Source organism: Egretta garzetta, unplaced genomic scaffold (assembly GCF_000687185.1).
Source record: "Egretta garzetta isolate BGI_Z169 unplaced genomic scaffold, ASM68718v1 scaffold404, whole genome shotgun sequence".
NCBI lineage: Eukaryota > Metazoa > Chordata > Aves > Pelecaniformes > Ardeidae > Egretta > Egretta garzetta.
In genome coordinates, this window is record NW_009259323.1 from 1,648,996 (window position 1) to 1,675,694 (window position 26,699).

The 26,699-nt window shown below is 40.4% G+C and overlaps 1 protein-coding gene across 2 annotated transcripts in view; it reads left to right on the forward strand.

Annotated features, from left to right (window-relative positions):
• Nucleotides 1-28: 28 nt before the first annotated feature.
• Nucleotides 29-26,699, forward strand: part of TAF1 (TATA-box binding protein associated factor 1) — a 33,982-nt gene continuing 7,311 nt past the window's right edge. The window contains exons 1-34 of one of the 2 annotated variants that reach the window (XM_009636594.2): nt 29-189; nt 803-919; nt 1,832-1,951; nt 2,389-2,630; nt 4,677-4,895; nt 5,333-5,551; nt 5,737-5,938; nt 7,213-7,329; nt 8,255-8,422; nt 10,018-10,145; nt 10,263-10,370; nt 11,171-11,344; nt 11,538-11,711; nt 11,796-11,900; nt 13,190-13,390; nt 14,216-14,357; nt 15,101-15,231; nt 15,794-15,874; nt 16,299-16,448; nt 16,610-16,729; nt 16,890-17,065; nt 17,809-18,050; nt 19,289-19,502; nt 19,758-19,923; nt 20,091-20,302; nt 20,548-20,656; nt 20,853-20,951; nt 21,680-21,857; nt 23,211-23,278; nt 23,665-23,787; nt 24,871-24,963; nt 25,039-25,123; nt 25,630-25,697; nt 25,779-25,895. In XM_009636594.2, coding sequence (XP_009634889.1) covers nt 889-919; nt 1,832-1,951; nt 2,389-2,630; nt 4,677-4,895; nt 5,333-5,551; nt 5,737-5,938; nt 7,213-7,329; nt 8,255-8,422; nt 10,018-10,145; nt 10,263-10,370; nt 11,171-11,344; nt 11,538-11,711; nt 11,796-11,900; nt 13,190-13,390; nt 14,216-14,357; nt 15,101-15,231; nt 15,794-15,874; nt 16,299-16,448; nt 16,610-16,729; nt 16,890-17,065; nt 17,809-18,050; nt 19,289-19,502; nt 19,758-19,923; nt 20,091-20,302; nt 20,548-20,656; nt 20,853-20,951; nt 21,680-21,857; nt 23,211-23,278; nt 23,665-23,787; nt 24,871-24,963; nt 25,039-25,123; nt 25,630-25,697; nt 25,779-25,895 — 4,782 coding nt within the window. In that variant the 5' untranslated portion in view covers nt 29-189; nt 803-888. The other variant, XM_035892112.1, reaches the window with a different exon arrangement.

A 26,699-nucleotide genomic window follows, 5' to 3' on the forward strand; every position in this document is an offset into this window, starting at 1 on the left:
GGGCCGGGCCCGGCCCGGCGCGGCGCGGCCGGTGGAGCTTCCCAGCTGGGACGTGGCTCTGCTCTCTCCAGGAATCCAAGAAGCACCTGGCCGGCCTGGGTGTTCTGGGACTGGGCAACTTGATCACTGAGATCACAGCCAGCGAGGAGGACAGCCCGGAGGCCGATGGAGCCCACCTGGACGAGGAAGGTTAGGCACTGCGGTACCTTGAGTTAAGTGACGGAGGGGCTGCAGGATCAGAGCTCTTGAGAGGAAGAAACACACCCTGGTCATCTGGGGCTGCAAGGAATATCGTGATGTTATCTGGTCAGAGGTCCTCTGGCAAAGGCCTTGCCACCTTCTTCTTGCCCGAGTGAATCGCACCTTACCTGCTGGTCACTTTTGCACTTGTTCCCTTTCATTTTTTTAGAAGTGTTTTGTTTTTTTTTTTTTTTTACTTGTCTCTTCTTCCCTCATAAATAGGTTTATTCTGTGTTTTCCCCTGTATTAAATAAGCCTATTTAGTGCACAGTGTTATTACGTCTTTATTTCTGAGCTTGTTGAACGGTTTCACTGAGCAAGTGAAAGGTGTTCCTTGTGCTAAAGTTGGTTACTTACCAATCTTCAGGGGAAATTCAGAAGTCTTGGTGCTTTTGTGTTGGATTGAGGGGAAAAATATTCCGATGGGAGATATTAATCAGATGCTTTTGTTCCACCAAGGAAAGGAAACATAGGAAAGGATTCATATGGACATAGTGAAGTCTGAAGTTGATAATGTATATTAGGATAAAGTTTTGTGTGACTAGATTTCTTTTTTTCCTAGGCTGGGTTAAGAGCACGGAAGATGCTGTTGATTATTCAGATATTAATGAAGTGGCAGAAGATGAGAGCCGTAGGTATAAGCAGGCAATGGGCAGCCTGCAGCCAGTTCGAAGACCAGGTAAATGGGATTAGCATTACAGCTCTAGCTATAGAAAGTATTTTGGGACAACTGTGTTCACTGGATGAAGCCACTGCTTGATATCTTCCTTTTTTAAGGAATTAGTTCCTTGTTAGGGTTCAGCTATGCTCAGAAGAGAAGCCAGGATCCTTCTTTTGGTCTGGGATCCCCTGCAGAGAATTCCAAATACCTGCTCATATTTATGTAACCTGTATTCTTAGGAAGACAGTTATGCAGGAGGCCAGATGCTTCTCGGAGATACTGAAAGGTAGAAGTAAGGTCCTGATCCCTTAGAGAGTCACTTCAATCTTAATATCTCTCTCCTATTTTACCCTTGAATTCTTTTTCTGAAATGACTTTCTGCAGAAGGCACTTTGGTTCTTTCATCTGTCCTAGGGATCTCTGTCTGGCCTAGAACAGATTTTCAAAAATACGCAGCTTTTCCCTTTCAGTAGCTGCTAGTGTAAATGCTAAATCTTTGCATATTCTTTAAAGCTGCCTTACACAACTGTGGTTAGTGGGATGTAAAGGTGATTTAGGCTTTTTAACCACATTTTTCTTCCTTCTTTAGCAGCTTTATTTGCTCTGGAAAGCATGAATAAGGGGAGGCAATAGCAGAAAAAAAAAATTATATATATATATAAAGAGTGCTTCAGTCATCTTTCTGTCAATTTGTCTTTTTCTATCCTTCCCACTCTTTCTTAAATTTCAATCTTGCAAATGAGTTTGTGCAGGAAGCCAGACTTCTGAGGGTTTTGCATCTAGTAACAGAATGAGAATGGTCTCCTTACTAATGAGAAGACATGGTCTTCTCATCAGGTTGGGACAGGTGTGAGAGAGTATAAATGGGAAGGATGCCTTGTTCTCTTTTATTATATGCTTAATATGTAGTCTTGTCTCCTGACTGGTTAGATGAAGATGAGGATGATTACGATGCTGACTGTGAAGATATTGATTCCAAGTTGATGCCACCGCCGCCACCACCTCCAGTTCCTGGAAAGAGAGAAGATGAAAAGGATGCAGCTGCCACTGGTGAGTGGGGACTTTCTTCTTCTCTCTGGCAATATGAATGTCTGAAGGAAGCACACACTGCTGTGTAGCAGTTTGTTCTACGGCAAGCACCATGCATCGTCAAAATCTGGTCTGCAGACTGCATCTAAAGGTGGGTCTTTGTCCTGATATACAAAGCATGGGATTGTCTGAAATGTAGGGTGAAATATTGTATTTCCAGTGATTGTTAAAATACTGATATTGACAATGAAACTGATTTTTTATCTCATCCTCTCAGTTGTGGCTGGGAAATTCACCTGGAACACTTAGGATAAAATGAAAGGTTAAATCAGAATGGTACTCGTAACACCTGCAGAGGCTTAAGTTTTGCATGACTTGGTATAAACAGTAGATGTGACATTATGGGTTTGTACTAGGGAGGAAACCTGTTTGTTTATAAGGTGCTTGTTCTATTGTAGTATCTGAAGATGGAGACGGTATCATTTTGCCCTCCATCATTGCTCCTTCCTCTGCTGCCTCCGACAAGGTGGATTTCAGCAGCAGCTCTGATTCTGAGTCAGAGATGGGACCTCAAGAAGCCAGGCAGGCAGAATCCAAGGAAGGCAAACTCACACTTCCTCTTGCAGGAATCATGCAGCGAGATGCTACCAAACAGTTGCCAAGTGTTACAGAGCTCTTCCCGGAATTTCGACCAGGCAAGGTATTGTAAGAGATACATGGAAGTGACAGAAACTGTATCATGTAAGCCTATACGAATCATGTAGTATTAAGGGTATGTAGTAAGTAATCACATAGATGTTCTTGCTCACCTCAGTACTTTCTTTAGTTTCTGTGTGCTGCTCTTTCAAGACTTCTTAACATGTAATGCTTTTCCTGCTATTTGCAGGAGCCTCTTAAAAAGCATCATGTAAATCAGGGTGTGAAATAATGTTTTGCTATTCTGTAAGACCACAGCACAGGCCTGTTGATGTGTGAAAATTGGTTTTCTGAGGCAGTAGAGAATTCTTTTTCCAGATCATTAAAACCCATCATGCTAATCTGTCTGCTTTCTGGCTTTTCTGGCAAATATTTGCTCCTCCTTTCGTGCTTTCCTGAAACAATTTGTGATTTGTATCCTTCAGTTAACCTCAAAACTGCTCTGAGTATGGATCAGAAATTAGCTCAATAACAAGTTGGTTGAAAGAATGATCATTTTTTGCACAAAGCTAATTCATTACAATACTTTCCTAAATGCTCCCAAATAGCAAATGTAGTCGATGTAATTATTTCAAAAGTTTTAAAGCTGTCAAGAGGAGAGGAAATGTGGGAGAGGAAGGAGAATAAAGATGAGCTTATAGTTGCCAAACAGATGGTTGTGAGCCAGGATAACTTGGTTTTATGTGTGACTCCATCACAGGCTTTGTGTAAGGAGCTGAGCAATCTGCATAACGAAATGTCATGTTTTAATGATTTAGCTAATCTTTGTCTATTGGAAATCAGGGCGAGGCTGTAGCACAGAAGTTAGGCTTCTGGATGCTCTGTTGGCTTTGGTGTTTCCTGTATTGCTGTATTTTTTATCAGTTGGTGTGTTCATTTCTTTGGTGCTCAACACGTAATGCCAGGGACTGGTTCAGTGTTGGAATGTGCCCAGTGGGTGCAGAAATCAGTGCAAGCTATTAATGCTGAGCACTTTTCATAATTAATTCATGAGCACTAGAGCCAGCAAAGCCTGAAATCCTGTAGATTTGGCTGAGGATTGGTTGATACCTGAGAATGTGCTTGTTAATGTAGCACCGTTTTTCTTGATGAAACCACTTAAAATAGCATGTGGAGAAGCAGACTTTGTGTTTCTTTAAACTGTTAGTAGCTTAACTATGTCTGAGACCTTTGCCCTTGGTGAAAGCTCACTGAAACTGGCCAAAGGGTTCAGAAGTAATCTGGAGGAGTTTGGGGAAGAAGGATAACGTGGATGTGGGCAGAGCGTGACAGAGTGGTCATAGAAACATTATTTCCTTTGGGGATCAGCATGACAGATTAACAGGGAACGTGAATAGGATGTGTCTTTACAGATCTTTCGTTCTAATTCATGTTTCCTAAATCTGTCAGTTAATTTGGGAATAATGCTTTCCCTCTTTACAAGAGTGCTTTGAAGAAAAAAGTGCTTAAAAACCAGCAATCATAGTTGTAGAAGAAACAGAAGAGACGGTTTGTGATTGTCATTAGTGCAGGTTCTGGAGGTATGCAGTATGCCTATAAGGGAACTGCATTATGATGGAAATAAAAATGAGTGTATTATTTCTGGACCATGGTATTTGTTTTTATTTGGTCGCTTAAGAAATCTCTGCTTTATATAACTGTCTTCTAGCTTTGTCTCTTTTGCTAATAATTTTATCAACTCTTCTTCAATCTCCATGTGTCTTTCTGAAGGTTGTGAATTGTTCAAAATGAAAATAATTATTTCTAGGCGGTGTCTTACCACATGCCCAATATGTAAAGGCAATCTTTCTTCCCTCTGAGTTTCTTTGTGTCTGAAATTAAGAATAAGTACTTTTGAAAAGGAAGGATCCATCAAACAGATGGATCAGAAACTTTTTTCAAGTATAACCAAGAGATTGTTGATTGCATCAGGGATTGTGATTGTAGTACAGGCCAGACTTCTGAATTTCAGAGTGCTCTCTTTCATTACTGCTTTTCAGATGAGGGAAAGACAGACAAACATTCAACAGTCGTTTTTTTCCTATGACTCTCTTGTTTTTTTGTATTCTAGGTGCTGCGTTTCCTGCGTCTCTTTGGTCCTGGAAAGAATGTTCCATCGGTTTGGCGTAGTGCCCGAAGGAAACGCAAGAAGAAACATCGGGAGTTGGCACAAGAAGTGCAGATACAGGAGGGTGAAGTTGTAGTTGAGAGTGGAATGGAAGGAAAATCTCCTTGGGAATATGAATTTGCTGCTCCTCCCCCTCCTGAGCAGTGCCTTTCAGATGATGAGGTGGGATATCTAAGACTTAGAGAGGGTCGCCAGCTAGCACTGGGGGTAGTAGTGGATTGGACAGCGACTTTTGGAGTAAAGAGCTTTTCCCTCCAAAATAAAACTGGAGGACAGGGTTGGCTTGTATTCCAGCTGTGCAGAAGCTCTTCTCCAGAAACTAGTCAGTGACTTCAGGTGACTGCTTCTTACTGAGAAGGCTGCATCCATGGTACAGGAACGATAGGAGAGCTTATCCTCTTTGTATCAAGAAGAAATTTCTGTGTTCTTGGAAGTCTAATTGCAGAACATTCTTAAGGCAGCTAGTAAGTATGGAAAAGCACTTCTTAGAAATACTTTTCTCTTCCAAGAATAAGCTGGGAAACTTGGAAGGAAGAAACTTCTTACTGACACTTAGATAGACCATCAGTGTAACCACTGTCTCCTTTGCTGTGCTTCAGATTACCATGATGGCACCGGTGGAGTCAAAGTTTTCCCAGTCAACTGGTGATATAGACAAAGTGACAGATACAAAGCCTAAAGTAGCAGAATGGCGCTATGGCCCAGCACAGCTCTGGTATGATATGCTGGGGATCCCTGAAGATGGCAGTGGATTTGATTATGGTTTCAAGCTGAAAGAGAAGAAGGAGCAGGACATTAAAGGACACACAGATGAGGGGGTGAGAGGGGAACTATGGGGGAAGGTGTGGAGATGTGTGTGGCACTAGGGATTGCTGCACAGTGAGAGCTTGGTGATGGGCCAGTGGATGGTTGTGCACCATGCAAAATGAGACTTAATTTTCTTCCGCTAGTGTGAAAGTATAGAGTCAATGCAGGTCTTCAAGCAACTATTCTTTCCTTCCAGGATGCAGGGTTGATGGAGGAGAAGGATGATCTGCTAGCTGATGAGCACTTCCTTATGGTGACACAGCTGCAATGGGAGGATGATGTTATCTGGAATGGAGAAGATGTCAAGCACAAAGGGACTAAGACACAGCGGGCAAGTTTGGCCGGTTGGCTGCCATCCAGCATGACTAGAAATGCCACTGCATACAATGCCCAACAAGGTAATCAATGGTCTGATATGAATTGCACTTGCTGTAGCTGAGCTGACTCATTGCATGCTTTTGTCTCAAATACAGAATATAATTCTTCCTGTCAGGGAATGTTGGTGGGTTTTTTTTTTTTGCAAAATCCCATCTCCATTCAGAATTTTGAGACTCTTTCTTTCTTTCCAAAACCAGAGTATGTGCCTTCTGTTAAAGAAAATATCAATTCTGGCTTTCTTCTCTCTGTGTGGAATGCCAGATGCTAGATCCATCTACATTAGTATCAAGCAATGCTACACTTAGGATGTCCGCTGTTTATAGGCCACTGGAATTTTCTTTGTATGTTTTTTTTAATTGGAAGAATTGTGTAAAAGTCTTCTGAAGTTTCTCCTGAACTAATAATGGTACTGTTTTTTCTAGATAGGAATTACCAAATCTAACAAGCCTCAGACTTCTCTTAGACACAGATGCATTTTAAATTTAAATTGCTTGTGTAGAATGAATGTTTATCATCTGTTTGTTGTATCTTATCCTGCTTCTACAAGGAAAGACTAATGGGAATGTCAGATCTTTATTGGCTTCTAGTGTCAGTCCTTTACTGTTCAGCTCTGAGTACAAGACACTCTGAGGAGCTGGGTCAGTGAATTGAGGATAACAATTTTATAACAATTTTCGTTTCAGCACAGTTGTGCCTGGGCTATCCAGGCCTGGACTTGCTGTGTTTGAGTCCCACCAAAAGCTACAGTAACATGTTAAACATGGTTGGTCTGTTTGCACGCATTAGGTCTTATGCCTTCTGGAAGCATTAACTTCGGTGACATAAGTGTCATGTGAGCATTGGTGAGTTGGTCTGCCCTGGGAGAAGCTGCCTCCACAGAACGATTCCTTGAGATCTGCTTGGCCATCCTTTTTTCTATGACAGTTTGACATAAGACAGGAAGCTGCTGGAGGCCAGACAAACTGTTCTGTCAATGGCAACTGTCTGCTCAAGGCTTCTCACTTTTATAGGGACCGTACAGAAATGCACTTTATGCGTTGTCATGCAGCATATGCAAAGCAAGCCAAACATAACTTTGAAGAGGCTGCAGACTCTGTCAGTAAGCTGTGGGTGAACATGTTTTTGTAAGTCTTACCCGTACTAATGACACATGACAGTCTTTGTGATATGAGCTCATCCTGGTTCAGGCTGGAAGTCACTCTCCATGCAAACCCCAAGTTCTGATTTAAAGCAGTGCAGTGCTCCCTAGCTCTCCCACTCAAGCTAACCTTACTTTTGTTTTCCTTTTCTCTAGGTTTGAATCGCAGTGGCTCTTTGCTCAATCCACCGATTCCACTAGCACAGAAACCAAATGTAGCAGGAGTCCTAGGTATAGCCAAGGGCAAAGAAAAGCAGGTCCCTGAACAGCAAGGTAATGAGGATGTCAATCTTTGGCCTACGAATAGGTGTATGTGACATATGTTTCTGTATAGACTTGAGTTCTGTGTAATAGCAGGGTCCTTTTTTGGCAACAAGATTGCTCTAAAACCTGTTAGAGGCCCTATTTAATTTTGGAGGTTCTCTGTGTTTCAGTGGAGCAAAATCTCTAGGTGGTGTGTTGTGGTTAAGCTGCCAGGCAGCTAAACACCACACAGCCATTTGCTCACTTCCCCCCTCTGCTACTGGGATGGGTGAGAGAATCAGAAAAAAAAAGTAGAATTAGTGGGTTGAGGTAAAGACAGTTTAATAGGGCAGAAAAGGAAGGGGAAAATAATAATAATGATGAAAGACTGTACAAAATAAGTGATGCAGAGTGCAATTGCTCACCACCTGCTGGTCGATGCCCAGCCCAGTTCCCGAGCAGTGGTTCCCCCTGCAGGGCCAACTCCCCCCTTTTTATATACTGAGCATGATGTCATATGGATTGGAATATCCCTTTGGCCAGTTTTGGTCAGCTGTCCTGGCTGTGCCCTTTCCCAGCTTCTCACTGGCAGGGCATGAGAAGCTGAAACGTCCTTGACTAGCGTAAGCACTACTTACCAACAACATCAGTGTGTTATCAACATTATTCTCATACTAAATCCAAAACACAGCACTGTGCCAGCTACTAGAGGGGGAAAAAAAAATTAACTCTATCCCAGCTGAAACCAGGACACGTTGGTAAAGTTAAGACTTGGGTCTCTGCTTCCTCTTTGCTTCCAGTATGAGTTTTCTTTTGCCTTTTAGAGGTCCTGCCTCAGAAAGCCCTGAAAGATGGGGAAGGTTGAGGGAATATGATAGGGGAATGAGCTCTGAAGTGGTTTTCTGCCAAGGTAGTGTATAAAACTCTTAAGGCTTCTACCTTATGATTGTTGCAGTTTCCCTGGATGAAGACAAGCCCTGGTACTCTATTTTCCCAATTGATAATGAAGAGCTAGTATATGGCCGTTGGGAAGACAATATCATCTGGGATGATCAGGCAATGGAAACCTACTTGGATCCCCCTGTCTTAACGCTTGATCCAAATGATGAAAACATAATTCTAGGTATGTTTATGGCATCCAGAAATTTGACTCAAATGGGAAAAGACAAGTGGAAATGGAAGCAAGGATTTGTAGTCGCACTGTGATAGAAATAAATGGACTGGGGCAATATTTACAGCCTTTCTTTGTTCTGGCTTTTGAAGATACTTTGCAAGTAATCAAAGGCATAAGCAGAAGGCGGCAATGCTAATAACTCTAATTGTGTGGTATATACTTTCAGCTCACGAGTTAAAAGTAGTAACAGGAGAGTAAAAATTAATGCCCTGAAACTTAAATTTAACGTAATTAATCTGACTCCTGGTGTTTTTTAGAAGTGACTGTCTTAATTTTACTTGCATGCATGTTGGTTTGAAGATGGAAGGTAGAGAAATGAACCACAAACTCGCCTATGCCATTCTCAGCATGGCTTGTATTCAAAGCCTGAAGCAGCAGATTCTTTAAGCCTATTTCAGGCCATGGTAATGGCACATGGGAGCAATGACTTTTGCATAATACCTGTCAGCATTTTTGTTGCTGCTACAAACTTATTATTCCTGGAGTTTGATTTGAATGTACTCCCTGTTTATATTGCTAGAAGCTGGAGAGATATTTGTCTTATTTGGACCACTAAAATCACCACTTTCTCTTAGATGTGTGTGTTGGTAATCTTCAAGCAGCCTTAGTAATTTAAGGGTAGGCATATCTTGCTACACTTTTAAATGGCCTGGATTGCATTTTCTTCCTCAGGAAAGTGGGTCAGTTCTAATAATTTCTATATATATTGATTGGAATGTTTTGGTATTAGCCAGTAACCTTGAAGATTGTTCTTAATTTGACCTTGGTTAAAGTAAAGACAAACAGACTCACATCTTTCTCTTTCCAAGTATGAAATATACCACAAAATTGCAGATGTTTGTGTAAACAGTGACAAAGGTGAACCTGTTGTTAATTTGTATAGAGTGACTTGAGATCTGTGCAAGAAATAGATACAGCATTTACCAAGCCCATGTCACTAGGCCCTGCTTCTTGTGTGAAAATCTTACTTGGAGAATCCATGCTTCACAAATTGCTAACTTTTAAAATTCATACTACTTTCCTGGAATTTTTCAGGAATCCATTTTGGGTTCAGGTCCATATCTTTGGATTCAGTCTCACTTTTGTCTTGTATATATGTGGGGAATAAAAGGATTATTAATACATGTAGTAGGGAAACAGTACTGGCACTCCTGTCACCTCGACTCTCAACTCTTTAGAATAGCTTTGGCAGAACAGATGCTATTTCTTGTACTTTCATCGATTAGATTAATAGTAAGTTTTGTGTTGAGCAGTGGATACCCCAAGCAATCCCCACAATCATCCTCCTTCCACTCAAATCTACTCACTGATGAAAAAGTTAAGGTAGAGGTTTAAGCATGGAGCTTTTCTGTGTTTATTGAGCTTGTTTCATATTAACCTGTATGGCGGAAAAGTGGGAGGAGTTTAGAAAGAGGACGGTCACCCCAGAAGCTGAACAAAAAGGGTAAAATGTCTGGACCGAGCTGCAGCTCAGTAGGAGGTTGTGGTGCTGAAAAGGGAACCCTAGGACAAGTGCCTTACAGTGTGATTGCTTGTGTTTTTAGAAATTCCTGATGAAAAGGAAGAAATGACTTTGAACTCTCCATCCAAGGAGAACAAGAAAGAATCTTCTCTAAAGAAGAGTCGAATCCTGTTGGGAAAAACAGGTGTCATCAAGGAAGAACCACAGCAGGTCAGCATAAGCTTTAGCACCTTGCAGGTTGGGAATGATGTAGAAGGAGTGATTTATTTTTTTTTTTTTTAAATTTTTTTTTTTACGCTTCTCTCTCTGTGTTTAAAATCCAATTAGAACATGTCTCAGCCAGAGGTGAAGGATCCCTGGAATCTCTCCAATGATGAGTTTTACTACCCCAAACAGCAGGGACTTCGAGGAACCTTTGGAGGCAACATCATTCAGGTAGTCACAGTAGCGTTGGCTACAGAGTGAGAGATAGATAGGGTGTCTTGGTAGGAGGTTTCCAGCCGAGAGTATGATTTAGGATTTGTAGAAAAACAGAATATAGATTACAGCAGTCAGTTAAGTGGTCATGACAGAGATTTTTAATGTTGTTTAATTAAAATTATTAGAAAGGAGTTTGTACTAACTTTGGTGATTGCCCCATCAAACTGAGGTTTAGATGTTAGATCTTGCTGTATCATACTTGCCATGCTTTTGTTTGGTGTATCTTTCTGTAGTACTCTTTCTATGCAGTGGTGCAGATAGTCAGGAGGTGAGGCTGTACTGCTATTAGTGTGTGTTTTAATCTGGATATTATAAAAATAATTTAGGTAATGATGAACTACTGCTCACTAGCAGTGATATTTCTTTCCTCCTTCATTGTGGTATTCAGTGACCTCTAGTAAAACCTCACCTGATTCCAGCCTCTTCTGCAATAGGAAAAATATGTGTAATTCCAAATGCACTTCTCTCCCTCTGATGGGGGTAATGGCTTTGCATGCTCCTAGTTAATAAAAAAATCCTCTCATTGGATACCATTTAAAATAATAAAGTTATCTTTGTACAAAAGGACAGATCTATATATGGACCTAAGCACTTCCTGTCAAAAGGCAACATGTAGGATAACAAGTGAATTTCAGTGCACTAGTATTACTGCTAGCAGACCTAAAAATATTACTAGGTTCTGTTAGGATAGGAGGATGATCTTGGTTTTGAGATGATACATGTCATTCTTAACACACATTTTGTTCCCGGGTTAGCACTCTATCCCAGCAGTGGAACTCCGCCAGCCATTCTTTCCCACCCATATGGGTCCTATGAAGCTCCGACAATTTCATCGGCCTCCCCTGAAGAAATACTCTTTTGGTGCCTTGTCCCAGCCAGGACCCCATGCTGTGCAACCTCTGCTGAAGCACATAAAAAAGAAAGCCAAGGTACTTGATAGTGGTGGGATGGCAGGGTTATGTTAACGGTTGGACTTGATGATCTTAAAGGTCTTTTCCAACCTAAACGATTCTATGATTCTACTGTTATTCTGCTCTATATCTCGTGTCTGCTGTGGCTCCATTTGCACAGCAGGTCTGTTTGATGTGCTGTTTTCCAAACACTGTCTTTTCACTGTCACAGATGAGAGAGCAGGAGCGTCAGGCTTCTGGCGGGGGTGAAATGTTCTTCATGCGCACACCACAGGACCTAACTGGCAAGGATGGAGATCTCATCCTTGCTGAATACAGTGAGGAAAATGCCCCTTTAATGATGCAGGTTGGCATGGCAACAAAGATTAAAAATTACTACAAAAGGGTGAGTATGCAGGTTTTGCTGTTGGACAGTGATTTTCTTCTGCCTCTCGCTGAGGGCTAACTGCATCTTCATTGCATGTTGCAGAAACCTGGCAAAGATCCGGGAGCTCCAGATTGTAAATATGGAGAGACTGTTTATTGTCACACTTCTCCATTCCTGGGTTCTCTGCATCCAGGCCAGTTACTGCAGGTGAGAAAAGCAAGCGTAAGAACACAGAAAAGTTGAACGTCGAGACAGAATGTTTCTTGCCCTGTTTATTGAATGACAAATAACACTCAACTTAAAAAAAAAGATTCAGTTTTATTTCCAGTTTAAATTTCTTTGTTTACTGATAATAATACAGTTCTTGGCTTTTTTCTTTTTAAAGTACCTCTCTGTTGTGTTTTTTAAAATTGTTGCATGGGAATTGCAGGGGGTGAATCTTTGCTGCTTTGCTTTGTAATGGCATTAGAAATACTGTTAGAGAGTTCTGAGTGGAAGGCCAAAGCTGCTTGGATGTTGGGGAGCTCAGTAAATAGGTGTTGGAGGGGATAGAAAACATGGATTTATCATGGTCCAGGATGTGTGAGCAAAACCTTATGTGTACTTCCTATGAATTGCATTGCTAGTTGTCTGCTGGATGCCAGTTACCAATCAGGTGTGTAGAATTCTGCTTTTATGAGCCTTTCTCTGTTGTTGAAATACAGTTAAGATGGTGAGAGGGATTAAGAATGTTGTAAGGACCACCTGGTTACAAAATCCACGATAAATGTAAAAATAAATCGATTTTGGTTAATGCTAGCTGTTCATGATGAAGTCCTCTTCATGAAGGATAGAATAAGACTTCTGGAAAGCTTGAAGTGAGGACAGGGCCTTCTCAGGGAAAGCTTTTGCAATGTTGGATGGAGGTAGTGTGGGAGAGTAGCAGTGGGTAAGGCTTGTGGGTTGAACCCACATGGGTGGAGCCCCATAGGTGGAGAAGACCCTTTATAGAAGGGTCTTTCCAGTTCAACTCAGTCTAGTGCCTCCTTGGTGCTAGTTTAAACTTTCTACTCTGCTTTTCTGGTTAAGTTCTTATAACCTCCTTTCCTGACCAAAGTCTTCAGTCCTTGCTTCTGTAGCCTTCTCCCATTTCCAGACTGTATGTGTGTTTTGGGCTGGTTTCTGTGGTTAAAGTGTTCTGGTTATAGTGTTCTTCTGCCTATGTGTTATTTATGTCCCTTTTTAAAATACCTTCTTAAAGGTCAGTCCAAAGAGCCCTTCAAACTCTTTCTGCATTTGTTCTAGGTTTTCTTATGCTTTTGTGCTTCATCCTTGGTTATTCTCTACATAAGCAAGGAATGACTGCACATCTACATACACTGTGATACAAATGATGGTGTACCACTGGAATTACTGGTTTTTGGTTTTGGTTTTTTTTTAACATTTTTTTGTAGATCGAGTTACAGAAAATTTGATCAAAACCTGACTTTGAAACTTTGATTTGTTTCTCTTACTAGGCATTTGAAAACAACCTTTTCCGGGCCCCTATCTATTTACATAAGATGCCTGAAACTGATTTCCTAATTATCCGGACACGACAAGGCTATTATATTCGAGAATTAGTGGATATTTTTGTAGTTGGTCAGGAGTGCCCACTTTATGAAGTACCTGGTCCCAACTCTAAACGAGCAAACACCCATATCAGAGATTTTCTGCAGGTATGTGATGACAGTTTGGGATCTGAGGAGTCTTTGGAGAAAGCCCGTTGTATAGGCATGGGCCTCATGTGGACAGCCTTGATTTGAGAAGCTCATTGGATGTTAACCATACAGACCATTTTGGCTGTCATTTAACCAACAATTTATAGCATACTGCTTCTGTTTACTTGCATCCTATCTGATAAGTATATGATAGAGGCTTTTTATTAGCCAAAATAAAAGATTATAATATATATAAGTGTAGGAAACTGAAGAAATTAAAATGAACTTTGAAGTGGTTATGCTGTATAAAATGACAGTTACATGGATTTTACTAAGAGGCAATTAAGGGATCTTATCACAGCCCTATTACGTAGCACAGAATTATTGTTGCTTCATAGGTCTTTGTTGATTTCCTAGATGTTGAAACAGTTAAGCTTTGTGACTGTCAGTGACCATTCAAATAAATACCCCCAAATTTAGATTTTGGAGAAGATCTCTAGCAATTTACTGTCAGTTTAATTCAAAATTGTAACTCAAGAGGTATTTGCAGAGCAGGAAAATTCCTGCTCTTCCCAGAGATCAAGTTTCTGTACCAAAGCATAAACATTTGTAATGTGATAATACAAAATTTCAAGAAAATATTTTTTCCACATCCCGTTCTCAAAAATAGTTGAACCTGAAGAAGACATGTGGTGTGGAAAACTTTAATAAGTAGATTTATAAGAAACAATGGGGTTTAAGAAGGAAGTCTGAAGTAGTCGCTATAAACTACGTTGTCTGTACTGCCTTTGCAGGTTTGTTGCATTCTTTCTTCAGACATCACAAATTAATCTTGTTTTGTAGGTTTTTATTTATCGCCTGTTCTGGAAAAGCAGAGACCGTCCTCGGAGAATTCGCATGGAGGATATCAAGAAGGCCTTTCCCTCGCACTCGGAGAGTAGCATCCGAAAGCGGCTAAAGCTTTGTGCTGATTTCAAACGCACAGGTATTTAAAAATTTTATGTGGCAGTCAGCCATTCTTTGCTGCTCTTGGAGTTCCAAACAGAGCAGGAGCAGGCAACATCTCCTCCTGATAAACTATTTTTTAAAACATTTATTTGAAGAACTGAAATGTAATCTGGTAGCGTTTTTTGTTCCAATTTTTAGAAACATGCACTTTCTTTTGGCAAAAGTGTGCTTGATGGTGAGAAATGACTAGTTTGGACTTTTTTTTTTTTGTAACCCTTTGGGCAACAATTTGCTTGTGAAATAACAGCGTACGACACCAACACATACATGTTCCCTTCCCTTGGTGTATAGCTGTGTTGTGTTTTGCAAGCAAATACCTGCCAGTAGAAGCTTGCCCCATCTTCATGAGTCTGATAGTGAGAGCCTGAGTTCTGATTTTTGTATATGCAGAATGATAAACAGGTGGTAATACAAAGCTTTTTAGGCTAGCCATGGGGAAAAGTAGCTTGAGGTGTGGAAGTGGAAGGCAGATTAAATGCTTTTGGAATGTAGTTTATACGTTGAACTAGTATGAATGTATGAGAATTTGCTGAATAGTTGCTGAGTTAGGGTGGGTTGATTTAGACAGAATGAAAAAATCTATCACTTTTAGCGGTCTAAGTGTCACAATGCTTTTGCCAGCATTGCAGCAGCGTACCAAATCTTGAAATACAGTTAGGATTATGATGGCATGCACCATTTGTGGGAAACTACTCAGTGTTTGATCTGTGCATTTTTCAGGGATGGACTCAAATTGGTGGGTTTTAAAGCCAGATTTCAGATTGCCAACAGAGGAAGAGATCAGAGCAATGGTATCCCCAGAACAGTGCTGTGCTTACTACAGCATGATTGCAGCTGAGCAGCGACTGAAGGTAAACGCTCCTTGTAGACTCTAAGGCAAGTTACTGACAAGTAGTTCTGTGAAGGGTGAGGCTAGGTAACACCTTCTGCCTAAAGCTAATTTTGCTATAAAGTGGGCAAATTAGGCCCCTGACTGCTGGGCAACTTGCTATGTTTTCCGCTGCGTAAAAAGGGAGTTAAGCTCTTAAAGAGAGACATTATATTCTATTTCCACCTATTATTTAGGTACTGAGTTAGCTACACTCAAAGGTAGCAAGGGGAAGGTCTGCAAAAGGACTTATGTTTCTAACTGGAGCTCTACAGCAGAAAGTAACCAGTATGTGGCTGTGAGGGAGACTGGTTTTGGTTTTTTTTTTTGAGGTCAAGTGCAGTTCTGGAGTTTGTCAAAATACTGGGCAGTTTGATATCTGTGATACTGTGGGTCACAGTGAATCTTGCAAACAGCTGTCTGTGGAAGTGTGCTTGTTAAGCATGACACGTCTCCACAGGAGATTCCTAATATGCTTCTAGTTCTCTCTCCAATAACCTTTTTAAGTCTTTAGGTTCTCATTTTTTCCTAATATTTCTCTGCAGGATGCAGGTTATGGGGAGAAATCCTTCTTTGCGCCAGAAGAGGAGAACGAAGAGGATTTCCAGATGAAGATTGATGATGAGGTACTGTCAGAATAATACATGAACATATATGCCAGTGCATGCCAATATGTAAATCTGCATGGCAGGAGAGAAACAAGGTCTTTAAACATAACGGACATACTTGAAGTAGGATTCAGCAGATCAAATGTTCTTGCGACGTTCCTGGGAACTCTGCTGCCAAGCTTATACATGTGTTTGGGGATCCATCTTGCCAGGTACTTCCGGGACTAGGCTTTTTGCTTTAAATGCCTTTTGTGAGTTATCTAGCACTTTGGTTCTTCATAGAGGTTTTATCAGGGCAGCTGAAGGATCAAGAAGTGGAATTCACCCTCGTTGTGTCAGTTGAAAAGTTCTTAGTATGACTGGAAGAATTCACAATACAGAGCTTGGAATTCTTCTCAATGGTAGCAAGATTGTGAGGGCATGTTTCTCTTTTTGCTGGCAGGTGCGCACAGCTCCATGGAACACCACACGAGCCTTTATTGCTGCTATGAAGGGCAAGTGCCTCCTAGAAGTGACTGGTGTAGCGGATCCTACTGGTTGTGGTGAAGGATTTTCTTATGTGAAGATTCCAAACAAACCAACTCAGCAGAAGGTATAGTTCACAAGGCTGGTTTGGACAAGGACCAAAAACTGGGAAGTCATGTGGGAGAAATGGAGTAAATGTGGGGCATCAGGAAGAGAAAATATCAGAAGATGGGCCTAGAAAAGACTATTACATGATGATATTAATAGCCTGTATCTTCCTCTGAACAGGATGATAAAGAACCTCAGCCAGTGAAAAAGACAGTGACTGGGACAGATGCTGATCTGCGCCGACTTTCTCTCAAAAATGCCAAACAGCTTCTGCGTAAATTTGGAGTGCCTGAAGAGGAGGTAAGCATGTTGCAGAGTTCTCTTCACTAGCAGATTCAGTGGCTGATGGTGGAAGGGACACTTTTGTACTCGCCTTGTGTCGAAAGGAGTTGAAATCCATAGTTGGATACCTCAGTTGTATGTCTCTAAAGCCATTTCTAGTCTGCCTTCCTCTTTCCAGATAAAGAAGCTGTCCCGGTGGGAAGTTATTGATGTGGTACGTACGATGTCTACAGAGCAGGCTCGTTCAGGGGAAGGTCCTATGAGCAAATTTGCACGTGGGTCTCGGTTTTCTGTAGCAGAACATCAGGAGAGATACAAAGAAGAGTGTCAGCGCATCTTTGATTTACAAAATAAGTAAGTGCTTATCTGATGTTTACAGCCTTGAACTCCACCCTGTCCCCACCGTAGAAGTCCAGAACTGTGTATGCCTGGGACTCACTGATATGTAGTGGTATAGATGTTGATTCAGCTGGTTGGGCCCACAAAATACAGCACTGAGAAAGAGGGCTTTGGCTGTTAATAGAAACTTATGGATTAGCCTTAATGTCTTGCTGTCATAGACCTTTTGGAAAGGTGGAATAAGTTGCATAGTCTCCCATGTATAATGGCATGAGATGATCCACTGTTCCACAGATCAGTAGTTCACCACCCTATTTCCTTTCTTTCTTTTTGTTTCTTTCTTTTGTTAACAGCAGTTTGCCATCTCTCTCTTGGGTAGCTGCTATCAATTCTGTGTCCTATTCTTTAGAACTGCCAGAAGAATTCATGCATTATTCCTTGTTTTGGCCCAAGAACCTGAGAGTGGGGAGGGAATACTGTTGAATGATGAAGAGATCAACTTAGTGGAGAAGATTGGCTTGGAACAGTTGATCTTTTGGACATGGGGATTACAGGAGGACTGAGTAGGGAATATATTATGCCTATTCTTGTAGTAGTGATTTGCAACATTCATTTTCAAACCTTTGTGTCATTTTTACCTTTGTATTTCTGGGAAGGTAACAGGCTGATTGGTGTGTTTTGGTTTTGGTTTGGTTTTTTTTTTTTTTTTTTTTTTTGTGAGGGAAACTAACTGACTTTCAAGGTGCCTCCTGTTTCAGGGTTCTGGAATCCACTGAGATCCTGTCAACAGACACAGATAGCAGCTCAGCTGAAGACAGTGACTTTGAAGAGATGGGAAAGAATATTGAGAATATGTTACAGAACAAGAAAACTAGTTCTCAGCTCTCTCGGGAAAGAGAAGAGCAAGAACGAAAGGAATTGCAAAGGATGCTTCTGGGAGAAGACAGTGGCAATGACAAAGAGAGAGGCAAAAAGGACAGGAGAGACAAAAAGGGGCTGTGTAAGTAACTGCAACCACCAGAATATGCCTGGGAAGGGATGTAGAACTTTGTGTCAGGCTGCAAAGTGTGCTGATCTGGCCTCTTAGAGGAAAGTGTGGATTCCTTACAGGGAGAATGTATAGACATGCTTATTTGGGACTTCTTCCTTCTTCTGAGCTGAAAATGCATTTAAAGTGTTTTCTTTGCCCCATAACTTTGCTTATTTGGAACTATAAACTTACTCTGGTATTCACTGCTGCTTGCTGCTTAAGTTTCCCCTTTTTTTTGGGGTGTGTGTGTGTGATTGTTTTTGAGTAGTTTTCTCAAGATGTGTTCACAAATAGTTCCTGCAACCAGCTTATGGTACTCTAATTGGATCTTGTGTGTAAACACAGCTATGTATGTGAAACAGATAGGCACAATATGTAGGCTGATAGCAGTGTCTGTTAGACTGTGTGCTGTAGCAGTGTGTTTGGGTGGTAGTTGGGCAGCTGCCAGATTTGAATCTTGTGGAGACATGTTTATTTTAAGTGCATTCCAATGGAGAACTTGACACATCCATAACTGACAGGTAAAAGTGTTTGACCTGTGAGTGAACTTCTGTCTGTATAATGGTGCTCATGACCACTGTTGCTTGTTGCATGTGTATGAGCAAAGCTGAGCTTTCCTGCATCTGGATGCAACACTATTGTTGCTGTTGGAAACCCAGACTGAGAATAAATCACTAATTAAATAATTAATGGAATAATTTAGTAAGGGATATGTGGAAGGTTTGCTGATGATTGTTGCCTTATGAAAAAGATATCCAGTGTTATTTTGAACAAAATCTCTCAACTAAAATTATGGATGTTTCTGGAAAGATTCTGTGGTCATGTGAGACAAAGCTGGCTCACTGGTTGTAACACTAGTTGGAGAACTGGATAATTGTTGACCTTCAGTTTCTGCCAGATCTCCATACCCATGATCAAAACCACTGTAACTATAAGCAATCTGCAAGGCCATGTTGCAGTTGCCTTACAGGGTGCACTTAGACACCTGTGGGTCCTTTTTGACTGTAGTTGTTCCTTCTGGCTTTATAATGCATGTGGATAATTCAGTAGCTTACCTTCGTTTCAGATTGATATATGTCGTGATAAGAGAACATGAACAAGCAAGGGAAAAACTTGAAGTTTTTAAGCCAAAACTATTTGCTGTATTTAAACAATGATGTTTCTACAGCGTGAAAGAAATTAAAAGTAAATAAAACACCCTCTTGTAGCATCAGCTTCAGGAGCTTCAGGAAACTCTCACAAAGATGATGACACTGCCTCTGTAACCAGCCTTAATTCCTCTGCCACTGGCCGCCGCCTCAAAATCTATCGCACATTTAGAGATGAGGATGGGAAAGAATATGTGAGGTGTGAGACAGTTCGGAAGCCGGCCGTTATTGATGCCTACTGCCGAATACGGACTACCAAGGATGAAGAGTTCATGTAAGACCTATATGATTTTTTTTTTTCTTTTAACTTTGCCTGTAGACTGTTTCTTTCTATTGGCAGTATGAAGAAATGTAGAATTGAGTGTAGAAGCCCGGCACTGTAATTGTGTAGAAAGAGGGAGATCTAATGTCTGTCCATTTGGAAGGTATTAGGAATTTTGTGCAGTGATTGACCTGGCAGAAGAGTACCTGGTAAATCATCAGCTCAGATGAAAATCTTGTGTATTTTGTTTTGGCTTCCCCCCCACAGACGGAAGTTTGCTCTATTTGATGAACAGCACCGTGAGGAAATGCGGAAGGAGCGGCGCAGGATCCAGGAACAATTACGACGGTTAAAGCGGAACCAAGAAAAAGAGAAACTCAAGGGCCCTCCAGAAAAGAAGCCCAAGAAAATGAAAGAGCGTCCAGACTTGAAAGTAAGCATATCCATATATAAAGCATGCTAAGAGGTGTTGGGTATTGGAGAAGTTTTCTATTCTAGTGATGTACTAAAGGTCTGACTAGAGGATTTTAATGATACTTTGCCTCTAAACTAGGAGTCTATGTATGAATTCTGATCTGTCATCTTTTAAATGTTTTGCAGCTAAAATGTGGAGCATGTGGTGCAATTGGCCATATGAGGACTAATAAATTCTGCCCTCTTTACTACCAAACAAATGCCCCACCTTCTAATCCTGTTGCAATGACAGAGGAGCAGGAGGAAGAGCTGGAAAAAACAGTTATTCACAATGATAATGAAGAACTCATCAAAGTAGAAGGAACAAAAATTGTCCTGGGAAAACAACTGATTGAGAGGTAAGGGAAGAAGCAGAGATAGTAATGGTTAGTAAGAAAAAACAATTTAGAGCTCAGTGCAGAAAACTCATATGTATATTGATCACTGGAATAAAGTGACAGGGCTTTCCATACACTATTACTACAGTATTTTGATTGCATATGTGGTATTATGGTAGATGCGACCAGAGCCAATACTGGGGGACAAATAGTCTTGATTCATAAGAGGGCTGGAGAAAGTATTACGCTTTTTTGTTTTTACCTAGTGCAGATGAGGTTCGCAGGAAATCACTGGTCCTGAAGTTTCCTAAGCAGCAGCTTCCTCCAAAGAAGAAGCGGCGAGTAGGGACAACTGTTCACTGTGATTATCTGAATGTAAGTGAAGGTGTTAGTGAGCTGATTGCAGCATCTCTGTGCTAACTAGCCAGTTTCTTTACTGCTCCTGTGCATCTTCCGCATGCAACACAGATACCTGCCCAGTAAATTAATAAACTAAATTGCTTGGGATTTCTGTGGATAAATATTTTGCATCTTGGAACTGCCTTAATTTTTCTGCCTCTGATTTCTTTAGCGTCCTCATAAATCTATCCACCGACGTCGAACAGATCCCATGGTGACGCTGTCATCCATCTTGGAGGGCATCATTAATGACATAAGGGATCTTCCTAATGTAAGTTTAAGCTATGAGACCAAAAACCTGTGTCTTAAGCAATATGGTTGAAGTAGGTTATGTACTGTAGACACCAAAATTAGGCTAGGCTTTTCTCAGATGAGTTGTGTGCCACCCCTTTCCCCCCTGCCCTGCACACAGTTGATATGCATTATTTCATAAGTTACCTCAGCTCAGAATCTTTTTGAGATTACAACATCCACATCAGAAAATAAAGTTAAGTAGTTCTGTATGGATACATATTCAAAGCCCAGGATGTGATTTTTTTTTTTTTTTAACCCACAATAAAACCAGAAAAAGATGTGTAATACTTGATGTAGCAATGTGGAATACTTTTATATAAGTGGCACTGGAGAAAATCATGTACTTCACTGTTTCTGACCAGATTTTACCAGAAACTTGCAAAATAAAATTAAATTAAGTATTTGAGTTCAAATGAGAATTTACAGTTTCTTGACTTTCGTGCTGCATAACCAGAAATACCATCTAAGAATTCTTTGTGAGGTTTTTCTTCTTATAATGGTATTAAAGAACATTTTGTAGAAGAAAGCAATAGCCACCATGAGTTTGAGGTTGTCATATTTTCCCTGGTGCAGTTAAGGAGCTGATTGTTTTATATGGTTTTTATAAGGTTTTATATGTTAGTGCCTGTTCAACTGTGGAAGTTAAACTGAGATTAGCTGTGCTGCTGTGTCAATAAGCATTCAATTTTTTCTTTTCATCCTCAGACATACCCCTTTCATACACCTGTAAATCCAAAAGTTGTTAAAGATTATTATAAGATTATTACTCGGCCTATGGATTTACAGACCCTGCGTGAAAATGTTCGTAAGCGGCAGTACCCATCCCGGGAAGAGTTCAGAGAACATCTGGAACTAATTGTTAAGAACAGTGCGACATACAATGGTAGGCTATTAACAACACAGGGAAACTGTGTTTGTGCTAATAGGTTGTACATCTATGAGGTGTGAATCTCATTTTAGAAACAATGAAAGCAACCGGAAAGCAAAATAAATTCACTGTCAGATGGCAACAATAAACGTATGTTTTTTCAGATATACTTGAAAGACCATATTAATGTTAATGAGCTAATTCATAAATGAGAAAGAAGTGGACCCTAGCATTTAACAATAACTAAATGATGAGTGTGATGTAGTAACTGAAGTTCACTTATGGACCTACCAATGCCTGAAAAACTGCACTGAAGCAAAGTCCTGCATATCGCTTTCATACAGGGTGAAGCTAAGGAAAACATTGTTTTCAGTAGGCTGTGTCCTTCCTTTTTGCTTTCCCTCATGAATTGGTGGGGAAATACTTTTGAACTTATTTTCTCAATATTACGCTTTAGCGAATGAATTTTTCAATACAAGTAAGAATACTTCACACCTTTTGAAGTCAGATGCAGCTTTGAGTAGCATTTACTGCAATGATTTTGCATATTTTTGTTCTTAGTTGCAATAAATTTTTCCCCATTTGGGAAGGTCACAAAGCTAGTTTAAAAAACCCAAAAGTATAGATTCTGCAGTAGAGCATGCATCTGCATGGGAAAAGTGCTGATTCATTGAGCAACTATAGGTCGGTTGTATTCTGACTGCTGATAGAAAGGTCTTTGTCCAAAAAGTATTCATTCGTCAGATAAAAAAACCTCCCAGCTGCACTGAGTCTCTCTGGGCTGTGCAGCATTTGGAGTAACACTGACAGCACTGGTTTTGTGCCTTTACTGCTTCCTTTATTATTTTGACAACTAACTCCCTGTTTTTTCCTAATAAATGAGATTTTTTCATAGTTCAGTTGAAAATACTTGTTTCCGTGTCTGAGAAATTGTGAAATTATTTAAAGCTGTGGTTTTCTGTATATTCCTTAAATGTCCATCTTGTTTTCCTTGGCAGTTCTGCTTTACTGACTGGATTTAGTGAAGGAAACAGAAATTTCATTACTTATACTCTGAAAGTTTGGCAAAGGTGAAGGGCTTAGAGGCCAGTCTTCCACAGGCACAGCTGCTTTCCCATACAGTTTCCAAACCTTAACACAATGTGTACCAGAAGTGTGAATATTTGCTACAAATAACCTTTTCTCTCATGAAATCCATACTAAACTTTAGTAATTGTGTATATTGAGAATATACCTGAGGATCTACTCTCAACTGTGCTAGAAATATAATCAGTGATGCTTTAGGAGTAAAGATTAATTGATATTGTGACATAATTGGCCTTCTTAATCAGGCTGGAGTATCTCACTGTACTTGCTCTGTGTTTGCAGGCCCAAAGCACTCACTGACACAGATATCTCAGTCCATGCTGGACCTGTGTGATGAAAAGCTAAAAGAGGCAAGTCTTGTGAATGAGTTGTGATCAGAGTGGAGAGGGCGGGATGGGCAGGGGTGGTCGAGGAATTTGAGGATAGAGGATGTGAGTAGGCAAAACACAGGGCTTTAAGGAGAGTAGAAGAATAAGGGAACTCCTCCCCCCATCCTGGTGTGTATTTGAATTTTTACAATTTTAAACAGTTTGCGTTGGAGTCTTTCTCAGGAAACAGATGCTTGTTTGTTATTCTGTTTGCTTTATCTTGTGTGTAGGCTTATATCTAGGCTATTATCCCCCCTTATTTATAAGTGTCTTCATAAAAAGGTGAATGGGAGTCTCTTTGGGAATATCCTGAAATGAACAGTTATTAATCTAGCATCAGACACTGATGTTCCTTACTTTTATTGCAGAAGGAAGATAAACTGGCTCGATTAGAAAAAGCAATTAATCCTCTCCTGGATGATGATGATCAAGTGGCCTTTTCTTTCATTTTGGATAACATCGTCACTCAAAAGATGATGGCAGTTCCAGATGTATGTAGCTTGAGTAGAGTGTGTGTGTGTGTGATATGCAAAATGTACCGATTATAGTCCTGTGGCTGTATGTTTACATTGTGGTTGTTAGTGCACTGCAAGTAAAGGGAATGCTCTGTCAAGGAGCTGGCCTTTGATTTTCCCACTGGCACAGACACACCTGTACTCACCCCCTTCACTGGAGCAAGGGTCCAGAAGTGAAGGCTTTTCTTCCTGCTGCTCTTACTCCTGGATAGTGCCCATATCAACCTCCCATTAATATGAAGTCACTGATTTTCATTAAGTATGGTCATTATAAAATATACTCTTCTCTTGCTGCTTATAGCACTTGCTTTGTTAGATCTCCAAATACTCTGCACAGTTTTCAGGTGCAACTGAAACACATGCTGATTTCTAACTGATCAGGTTTACCCAGTGTTGAACTGTTTTCTAAGCATTAACCTTAAGCTTACCAAATAAAACTGCGCAGATAAGGACTTCAGAGTCACTCATCTATAATGTGTATTGTATCGGAATGGAATAAGGAACAAGAGTCTGTAGTGGTTAGACTGAATGAGAGAAGGCTTAATGCCTGTCCTCTTTAAAACTTTGCTGGTTCCATTCTCTGTCATCACCAGGTTCTTAGTCCTGTTGTTTAGAAACAGATTTTAGAGTTTTTCTATGCCGTTACGTCATGATGAACTATTAAATTTGTATATATAGCTCCCGTTGGGAGATCAGACCTAGATTTATATTCTTTCTTCATTGTACAAGCAATGAGTGTTCTTGCTGGACACTGAAGTTATATTGTGGAGGAAACTGAAATTAAATAGAAAAATCCTTTGTATGATTATTATCTTGTGTTTTATGTTCCTACTGTCAAACAGGTATCAACAGGCCTAGTTAAAAATCCAGCTGGTAGATCTTTTTTCTGTGTCCCTCCTGAAGCTAAATGATTGGATTCAGGATGCCTTGTGATAAATACTTCCCATACATTTTGAGTGTTAATCAGTTCTGCAAACTTGCTATAAGAAATCTGTAGCTCAAACTGTAAAAAAACTCTACACAGAAGTTTTCTAAATTTGTCTGTTTTCTTTCCTTCAGTCTTGGCCATTTCATCATCCAGTTAACAAAAAGTTTGTTCCTGATTATTACAAGGTGATTGCTAACCCAATGGATCTGGAGACTATTCGCAAGGTGTGTAGCTTGAACTGAGCAGCCATTTGAGAGATGTTTAGACCTGATTGCTTACTGGGTGACAATCTCTTCCAGAATATCTCCAAACACAAATACCAGAACAGAGAGACTTTCCTGGATGATGTTAACCTCATCCTTGCCAACAGCATTAAGTACAATGGTAGGTGGTGAAAATAAGGCTTCAGCTGCCTTCTGTACTTAAATGAATACATCTGGGCACCTGTTCTGTAGCGCTGTTAAAGCCTGAAACTGAATCCTGAGCTGGGAACCCTTCTTGCTGGGAAAAGGGCTGCTTAAAGTGACATTTGCAATGTCATGTGGTGCTTTATTTACCATCTTGTGCAGAATGGGGCAGTTATATCTGGGGAGGATTTTCTACTTGTTAGTACACATCTCTGCTTCAGTGATTTGTTTCTGGGAATTCCCATGAGATTGACAGGGTACAACCTTCCTGTCTCCTGAATTGTATTTTTAATGCTGGATCAAACTGGTTGCTCTTTGTTAGCTGAATGTGAACCCTGCTTTGTATTTCTCCTTGTATCAGAAGGTTTTGGGATTTAGGGACATGTGTCATAAGAGCTGTGTAACCAAAACCAGTCTTCATGTCTCAGCAGCTGGAACTAAGCAAATGTCAGAATGCATAAAGAGATTTGTTTCTTACTACAGGGCCAGACAGTCAGTACACAAAAACAGCCCAGGAGATTGTAAACATCTGTTATCAGACTTTAGCTGAGGTATGTGGACAACTCCCCTGCAATATTTTTGTATGTTTGAATTTTCTGTTCTGCAACATTAGCCAGCTTCTTTGTTCTTAGTATGATGAGCACCTGACTCAACTTGAGAGAGACATCTCTACTGCTAAGGAAGCAGCACTAGAAGAGGCAGATCTGGAAAGTCTTGATCCTATGACCCCTGGTCCCTACACTCCACAGGCAAGTGACCAAGCGAAGTTTTCACTTCCTTTCTTTTAGTTTCAATTTCCTGGATATTTTATTTAGAGGTGCCTCTTTGTTTACTGTTCTCCATCTGTCTGCAGTTTGTCTTTTAGTAGAGTATCTTGTTGGATGGTGTGCTAACAGCTATTTTTTAAGGATAAATATGAGAAGTAGTTATGATGCTTTGGAGAGTGAGATACCTAAGACAAAGAAGGTAATTTCCCAAGCAACTTGCAAAACTGGTCTCAAGATGAGCTGTGTAGAGTCAGGTACAACTGAATGTTGGTTGGAAATTCAAAGACTGTGCAAGTGCAGCAATTAAAAACCCTCAGAAGGCAAGCAGTGAAAAGGTAAGGAGAACATGAGGAAAAAACATCAATACTGTAGTGCTGAGAAGAAGCTAGAGAGCTGTTTGGTGGGGGTATTGTTGAAAAGGCTTATTGCTATGAGCAAAGAAACTGCCTAATATGGTCAGTGAAGTACAACTCCTCTGCATTCTTTGGTAGGATTCTTTATGTTTCTTTATTTTGGTTCTAATTGAAATAACATTTTTTTGCTCTTCATTATTATTTTATAGCAGACGACAATTGTGTGTGTCAGTTATTTTGTATGTATTGTAGACCAAGTTGGAAGCATAATTGATACTGGAGATTGTGTGACAGACTGCTTTTTCTGTGTTTACAGTTTGGCAAAGTTTTATAAGCTATTTAGACTTTTTTTTTTTTTTTTTAAATGCTTGCTCTTGCCTTGGGCTGTTTGGTTGTTTTTAAAAACATTGGTAAAAAACTTTCATCAGGAATG